The following is an 8,556-nucleotide window of genomic DNA, read 5'->3' as shown; positions in this document are numbered from 1 at the left end:
AGGCCAGCCAGTTGTACATTTCAAGTGACTCTAAACAACTTTTAGTCCAAGTTTAATACTCCTCTTGTATTTTTTGTTTTTAATCTATCTCTGCTTCGATTTTATTTTTAGACAATTGCGTCGTACGAATGCTTAATTAGGCCTGGAAGCTGGACATTCTTTTATAGGCGAGGAAATCGGCCTGTTGTTTAGACGCAATAGGAAGTGAACCGTGCTTCAGGCAGCTGCATTGGACGCTGCTCGAGTTTACAGCGGCTATTACTTCTAAAACCCGTTCCGCTTTCCGTTTTACATTATTTAGGCTTCAAGACAGACCCAATTTCTCCTATAAACGGTCCCAATACTGCTGAAAAAAAGTACACTAAGGTTCAGTGGCAATTTATTCAACACACTCATTTTGGTTTCCAAAGAGCTTCTGCAGAATCTGTGCACCAAGGAGACAAATTTTAAGCAACCAAGCTGGGCTGAAAAAACGGCGTCCAAAACTCGCACTCTGTGGCACGAAAGCCGTGGACGTCGCTGTAGTTCCCTGGAGCGAGCACAACGGACACCGGGTTGTTTTCTGTGTACAAGGGCCACTGGCGACCGGTAGGCAACTCTGGGTTGCTGCAAAAAATCAAAAGTACGGCCAAAAATTAATGAGTCCCTTCCCTCCAGAAAGAGCGGTGTGCGGGAAGCTTGACTATAGTAAATACAAAAGTTAATCGCTCTCCTTTTCTTTCCACACCTGTATCCTAACGCACGGCGGAGCGAACCAAGCACGGCGTACCCATGTCACAGCAGAGGGTGAACTAGCTGACACACCTTCGTCGGAGCGCACCTGCGGTGTAATGTGAAGCGGCAGCAGTGCCGAGTTGCATCCGAGTCTACGATGATGAACCCGAAGCCAATTCGCAACTTTCTAATTCACGGTGTGATGAAAAGCACGACTCGTGTTGCGACAACCTGAGACACATTCGCTGCTTTTTGCGTCAGCCCTGAGGGTTTCTCGGGCCCACGCTTTGACGGTCGCCCGGCCGCGTGAGTTGGCCTACCAAGGATGGCGGATAATTGTAACGTATTTGTGACACGGCCCAAAAGGTCAGCATTTAGTAAATTCATCCAATCATGGTTCATAATAAACGCTTGCCCAACGCTGGCGACGGCAACAAGCAGTTTTGCGGCGTATTCTCCACTTTTCCCTAGGGACCTCTCTTGTGCTCATCTAGGTAGCCGCTGTCCCTATAGTCTTCAATAAGACCGCTCTGTAGCCTGGCCCGAGGGCTTTCGAGCAAGCGCACTAGTCCGAATCTTATTCGCGGTCTTATTGAAGTCCGTGAACAAAACTAGAGTGTGAATAAGACTGCCAATAAAAACAAGTGTTCGTGCAAGCGGGCCCAGGCTTTAATACCTGAACGCGCAGATTAAGGCTCAGCTAGATTAGTGGTTTCATATAAATTGAACGATTAAATGTGCTAATTCAGCTAGTTTTTTTATTCTTTAAAGTCGCTTGTGATGTTTTTTATTTTCGTTTTTGTTGTCTTTCCTGCTTTCAAGTTCTGTTGATATTAATTACCTCCATTTACGCTATTTTACGCCTATGAAACGTCTTATCGTGCAAATTATGCACTTATTTATTTATTTATTTATTTATTTATTTATTTATTTATTCACAATACCCCTAAAGGCCCCCGTGAGGAGGTATTACATAGGGGGGTTACATAGCACACGTGTTGTATTAGCGCAGTAAAGCGGAAAAAATAAACAAAAAGAAGCAGGCATGTTTACACTGAAAACGCAAATAAATATACATTGTAAACAAAAAAGACAGGAATGTAATACAGATGGTTCAAATTGAAGTACGACACGATGTACAATCTATTAGAACAACAAGAACAAAAATAAAATACAGAGCAAAAATAAAAATGTTCAGTACACAATTTCAAGGACGGGAAAAAAAATCCAAAAAGAAGAGGAAAGTGCTAGGTTAGCTGTTGAATTAGTTCCTGGAATTTCGTGTTGTCTTTTTGAGAAGCGATATGAGATGGTAGATTATTCCATTCGACTATGGTACGTGGAATGAAAGACCGGGCAAAGGCAGATGAGTGGCAGTTTGTGCGTTTAACTTTGTAGGAGTGGTCTCGGAGAGGGAAAATGACTGGAGGTGGCTCGAAGAAATCATCGTGAAGTGACGCGTGGTGATACAGCTTATGGAACAGTGATAGGCGGGAAAGTTGGCGGCAATGTACTAGATCAGGTAGTTCAGCGCGCCGTTTTAGTTCTGTGACGCTAGAATGAAATGAGTAGTCTGAATTTATGAAGCGAGCTGCCCGGTTTTGCAGAGATTCAATATCAGTTACGATGTATGCCTGATGGGGATCCCAAATGGCTGATGCATACTCAATTTTAGGACGTATTAGTGTAGTAAAGGCAAGTTTTCGAATGTAAGAAGGAGCATGTTTAAGGTTACGCTTTAGAAAACCGAAAGAGCGATTAGCGGAAGCCAGGGTGTGTTTTATGTGATAATGCCATGACAGATCGGGTTGAAGGTGAACTCCTAGATATTTATAAGTGGATACGAGGTCAATTGAACGGTTATTGAGCACGTAGGAGGTAGGAAAGCGGGAGGCGCGATTAGTGAAGGACATATACTTAGTTTTAGAATGGTTTAGGGTCATTAGCCAAGATGAGCACCACGCATTGATAGCGTTAATATCAGTTTGCAAAGCTTCACGGTCATTATCGCAAGAAATTATTCGGTAAATCACACAGTCATCAGCAAAGATTCTTATTCGGGAAGAGACACAGGATGGTAAGTCGTTACTATAGATTAAAAACAGTAGCGGTCCTAGTACGCTGCCCTGGGGGACTCCGGAAGTAACAGGTTTGAAAGAAGAGGTACAAGTGTTAGCAGACGTGAACTGTAGGCGTGATGAAAGGAAATCTTTTTCCCATGATAAAATGTTAGAGTGAATGTTAAGCCGAGAACGTTTCGCGAGGAGCCTGTGATGACGAACACGGTCGAAGGCTTTAAACTGCATTCAACGTAAACGCAGGGGTTTACACGGTTAGTCGTTCTCACGATATTTTTATACGTGTTTCCGTAGTTCTTTTAAGCGCTTTTTTTAGTTTAGTCTCACTTTTTAAGGGGAGGTGTCTAAATGAGAATTTTTTATTTTGCCAGCTAGCTTTTTAATTTGATTCCGTACGACCGGTTATCCCCATTCACGCAATTATTATGACGATCAATTAATCGTGTTAAATCTGCCAATTTTACATTTTTCCGCAAATGCCGTTAGTCACGCCTGGCATTTGCCAGGCAAACTATGAAAACGGACCAAGGACCAAGGTCAGTACACTTTGGTCAGTTTTCATTATTTTTTCTTTTTTATTCGTGTTTCTGTCATTAATTTTTCTCACGGATTTTTGTTCTTGTCTTCGCTTTGTGCGGCAGATGTATACAACTCATATTTCTGAATTCGTAAGTTCACATTTATACTTTATTTCCTGGTTTTGTATGTTTTTAATATCTCGTTCGACCAATTACCTCTATTCGGGCTATTATACCCATTCAATCTGTTAACTCCGACAATTATGCATTTCTGCTCAAATGCATGCCGTCACAAGGTTCGTCGGATGGGGCAATTTTTTTTTATGGCTGTGGCTAGCGTTCCGTCCAGATGGAACGATATAAAAGTGCTAAAGTTCCGTCCAGACGGAACGGAGCGCTAAGGGTTATCCTTCCGTCCAGACGGAATACAACTGAGAGCTTAGATTTCTGTCCAGACGAAGCCAGCGTGAAATTTGTACAGTTGCGTCCAGACGAAAGCAAAACCGGCTGATTAGACGCCATGCTCCCTTTTCAGATTTGGTGTAGAAGCCTCGCATAATGGCGCTTTTGTAACGGGTTCGATTCCCTCCGGAATACTTTTTTTTGCGTGATTGTGCCAGCGTTCTGTAACATCTAACGTCGTGCCCACTTTACAATTCACGCGGTGAGAGCAGTCGGCCTTGATTTTGCACTCAACCGGCCGCTCCGCTACACTCACTAGAGCTAAGGCCGACGTATCCATCGCCAGAGTTCCGATTATCTGTAGTTCGCAATGGGGATCACTAATTAACGGTTATTCTGGCTAGTCAATGAGCGGAAGCGGTTTACACGGGCACAGTTTACCGCGGTTAGACAAAACCGCAGTTTGCTGCGTTACCCGACAGACGAAACTGCGGTTACCCCGCTAACCGTGCTTAATGCACACTGAGCTTGGCCACCTCAGTTCGGTCACGCTAACCGCAGTTCCCGCAGCCGCAGTGCTCAAAATCACACAAGTCAGTTCGGACGAAGTGGCGGCGCATCAGCGGAGGTGAAAAAAAAAAAATCACCTGGCGCTCGGAGGAGACGAAGGCTCTCAAATAGCTGGCGCCCCAAAGCTGCCCCCAAGGGGCGCTTGCGTTCTTTGCGTCGCTCTCGCAGTCAGCGCGACTGCCCGTCAGCAGCGGCTCGTTTCCCGATACACCCGATCGACTACAACAAAAGCCGTGCTAAATTTGTCAATTCCGCTGGTCGGAATTCAGCACTCGGAAACGATCCGCGCGCACGTCGGCCGTGTCTGCAAACATGCCGGCGCATCTGCCCGCGTGGCACTGGAAGCGGCTCGAACCGGCCCAGACCACGGCAGCAACAGCTTATCGCCGCTCTTCGAAATCAATCTGAACGCGGAAAAAAACTTCCACGTGCGAGAAAGTGAATGTTAGTGTGGTGAAAAATTGTGCTATGGATTGCAATTCGCAGTTGTAGAGATAGCGGCGGTCAAATATCCACCGCGACGCTAAGCCGAAAGTTCCCAACACCGAGCAGACGCGAGAAAACCAAGCCGGTTGCGAGGTGCTGTGGAAGCCCCTCACCTAAATCTCGCCTCGCGCGAGTGCGTTGCGTTTGGGTCTGAAGCGACTGTTTTAACGATATTTCCTTTTGTATACACTGCTTCTCTTTTGTTTTTTATCGTGAAGTTAAAAGTGTGTTAGTTTATTTTTGTTACGCTCACAACCAAGTGACCGCGGTCACCACATTTAAAATTTCGCGTGTAACAGCCCAAACCGCAGTTTGCGATAACCGCGGTTAAAGTTTAGTAACCATGCTTAAACTTAACTACGGTTACTTCCGCCGAGTACTAACTTCAACAAACTAACTCTAACTCCGTCAAACGGAACTCCAAGCCGCTACCTCGACCGCGCCCGCTTCACAACAAGCAGCGAGAACAGTCTTTCTTGATATTTACCCAGCCGAACGAACCGCTTCCGCTCATTGACTAGCCAGAATAACCGTTAATTAGTGATAACCATTACGAACTACAGATGACCAGAACTCTGGCGATGGATACGTCGGCCTTGGCTCTAGTGAGCAGTAGCGGAGCGGTCGGTTGAGTGCAAAATCAAGGCCTGCTGCTCTCACCGCGTCAATTGTAAACTTGGCGCGAAGTTTGAATTTTGAAACGATAAAAGCACAAGCAGCCACTTTGTAGTGGATCCAGTGGAAGAAAGAACATACATACATTTCATAAGGTCAACTTTTACAGAATGGCTTCGTCGCTACAACATTTTCACCCTACTTCAACAAAGAAGGAACACTGAGGGTAGGAGGGCGACTTCAATTCAATAACCTAAGAAAAAAATCGAAACTCGCAATCTTGCCAGCTAATTTAGGCGCGTCCACAAGACTTCGTGGAATTACGGGGCCATCGCTCGCTATGACAAGCTGGTGAGGTACTCGTGCTTGCCGAATTCAGGGAGTGCTTGCCCCCCCTTCCCCCCCCCCCATTGACCTTCGACTTATCCTGTAAATGCTTCAGTTCGGCGCCTGTAGCTTCGTCAGCCCAGACACTTCGTGGGGACGGAAGCACTGAGGGCAACTATTGAACGAACACCGAAACAGTTTGCGGCGGCAGAAATACCTCTCCGAACAGCGCTCCCCGCACATAATTTCAAAACCATTCTCAAATTCTGTACATCTCGTCGACACCGTTCTCAGTAGGCCGAGGAGCGCCCATCGACAAATGTAAAAATTGGGCAAAATGTGTCGGTTTTCCTAAGTATAGATGCGGAAGCCGGCCCACGTTAACTCCGTACATTTCCAGCAATTACTTTATGCCGGCCAATTTAGACACCTTATCGCCTTCAGACTTCAGAATAAAATGTTCAGTTATTGCAGATAAAAAACTAGCCATCTAAAGCCAACCAGATCCTTCTTATTTAGCCTGTCTGGATCTTGTTGTAAAATATTATTTGGGTAGAAAGAAAACAACACGGAAGCACAGAGAGAAGCAGCCAGCGCCCGGGGAGCAAGCGCGATACCCTCCCATAATCATCTTGCGCATTCCGCCATTCACTAAGAGGACACCAGTAAACCCGTACTCCTCTGACACACGGCTGCTTTCTAGTGCTCAGTGCTACTAGGCTAGTTTTGCGTTTGATACCTGTGATGAACACCGAAATCGCCACTAAGAACGTTGTGTAAGAGAGCAAAGCATCGCACTACAACCCGTAAATCTGTCAAACGAAAACGCGAACCCGAACGGCTAAAAGAACATTTCGGGTATCACAGTGAGTATAACGTATATGTCCTAGTTTGACTTCCCACGGATACCATCCTTCTCGAAATATCCAAGTGGAATGTTTATAAATTCAACAGACAAATGGCTGCATATTTCGGAAGGATGTTTTCTGAGCAAGACACAGAAGCACTGCTTCTTCAAACATGCAGACGACCGAGAGCACTAGATCACTCGACTTACCCGGTGAAAGCAAAGGATGACAAAATCCGTACGAACGCCTCGCTGATGTTATAGTGTTCGTCACCCAGATGCGAGGCATTGGACAGAGGATGCCCAAACAAGAAGAAAAGTTCGCCCGTGTGCGGCGTTCCAACCCACGTGGGCAACTCCGGTGAATCGTACTTGTGGTCGAACACATAACTAAACACTTTGTTTCCTCGTGCAGCAAGGTGTCTAGCCAGGAAATGCACAGGGCAGTTGAACATACGATCTGAGAGGTAATCCAGGTACTGCCTGACAAGCGCGGTGTTGCTGCTGATTGTAACATTTTCCAAGTAGTGCTCTAGTGTAGACGGTGGTATCTCCCTCATTTGGTTTTCCATCGCGCGCTCTAGTACCTGCCTAATGCTCGTCGCGTTCTCAGATTCAATGTCTTCAAGCAACAAACGACCTCTGGTTGAACGAGCGAGTGCCCAGCACATCTCGTCCGATGTGAGACCCAAGACTACGCTGACTTGTTGAAATAAACCGCGTTCTGTGGCCGTCCTTGGATCTTTAGGCAGGAAGTCATTGTGGTAGGATGGTAAGAAAGGCACAAATTTTGGCGCGACTGCTTCAGCAGAAGCTGATATTAGTTCCTCGACTGATTTGTTCCTTAGACAGCTGATAATTCCGTCTGCGTGTGTTGCCAAATTCCAGTCATCGTAGGAGCAGTTCAGTATCGTCGACACACGGTCACCCTTCTGCAGGCTGTGCTGTGGCGAATCAAAAAGGTCTATAGAGTAGAGGCTGCCACTGAGCAACATAGCATTCCGAAATAGATCTTTGCTCAGTGGTGAAAGTAAATGTGCATGGACGCACATGGCACCCGCGCTTTGACCAAATAGGGTCACTTTGAAAGGATCTCCTCCGAAAAACTCGGCATTCTCTTGAACCCACTTCAGAGCCAACATCTGATCCATCAGGCCCATGTTGCCAGGTGCTTCGACCGAACTGGCATCTAGGAATCCGAGTACACCGAGCCGGTAGTTCATCGACACAACCACTAGGCCGGCCTTTGCGGATAATATAGAACCATTGTATTTCGGGTTAGACGAACTAGAATACTTAAAGCCTCCGCCGTGTATCCACACCACGACTGGGAGACGTTCAACGGTCTCGTTTTCTTCTCGCTCTGGTGTCCAAACATTGAGGTGTAAGCAGTCCTCCGTATAGTTGATTCCGGTGGGCGATAGTCCGGAAAAGCCAGACTGTGGGCAGGCGGTGCGACGTGCTGTGGCGTCTAATGTGCCGTTCCAGGGTGTCGCAGGTATTGAAGCACGGAATCTCTTGGCACCAAGAGGGCGTTCTGCATAAGGAATCCCCAGGTACTGCTCGATTTTTGCGTTTAGTACATTTATCTTCAAACCGGCCACCCGGCCAAGTTTTGTCTGTCGTTCCACGGTGTCTTGCATGCAGCGACTTCCGATCAGCAGGCACATCGCTATCAGAATCTTGCACCACATGCTGGCTTCTCAGCTTACCTGAAAAAAGTAACCATTTTTGCCGTCTGTAACTCACGTCACTAGCTAAATGGAGAGTACATGACCGCTTACAAATGCAAGAGACCTCTGATTGCTCATTAGATTTTTTGAGGGAGATATTTTACAACTATAATGTTCGTCCTTAGATGTGAGCTTGTTAAAAAACGGTTGCACAAGTAGAGGCTTGAGCCTGCTTCTTCGTTGTTTGTTTGTTACATAACATAGAACTATAAAGAGGAAACGAGAAGCTCACGTTTACGTTGGGTGAACTTCGATACCAAAACTTG

General features: G+C 46.2%; 1 protein-coding gene across 1 annotated transcript; it reads right to left on the bottom strand.

The window, feature by feature from the left end:
• Positions 1–362: 362 nt before the first annotated feature.
• Positions 363–8,269, bottom strand: LOC144175818 (acetylcholinesterase-like). Its single transcript, XM_077704824.1, has 2 exons — positions 6,768–8,269; positions 363–606 (listed from the first exon to the last, which is right to left on the bottom strand). Exons 1-2 carry the CDS (start codon positions 8,249–8,251, stop codon positions 447–449), a joined length of 1,644 nt encoding a protein of 547 aa, XP_077560950.1. The 5' UTR covers positions 8,252–8,269; the 3' UTR covers positions 363–446.
• Between the last annotated feature and the right edge of the window lie 287 nt (positions 8,270–8,556).

This window comes from Haemaphysalis longicornis, unplaced genomic scaffold (genome assembly GCF_048455015.1).
Source record: "Haemaphysalis longicornis isolate Haplotype H1 unplaced genomic scaffold, Haemaphysalis longicornis Haplotype H1 scaffold_3, whole genome shotgun sequence".
NCBI lineage: Eukaryota > Metazoa > Arthropoda > Arachnida > Ixodida > Ixodidae > Haemaphysalis > Haemaphysalis longicornis.
The sequence above is the reverse complement of the archived record's forward strand: the minus strand, read 5'-3'. Positions and strand labels throughout refer to the sequence as shown.

Coding starts and splice junctions, on each gene's coding strand:
- LOC144175818 (XM_077704824.1), bottom strand. CDS start 8,251: ATGTGGTGCAAGATTCTGATAGCGATGTGCCTGCTGATCGGAAGTCGC. Junction 607..6,767: donor TCATCCTTTGCTTTCACCGG/GTAAGTCGAGTG, acceptor GATTTTTTGCAG/CAACCCAGAGTTGCCTACCG.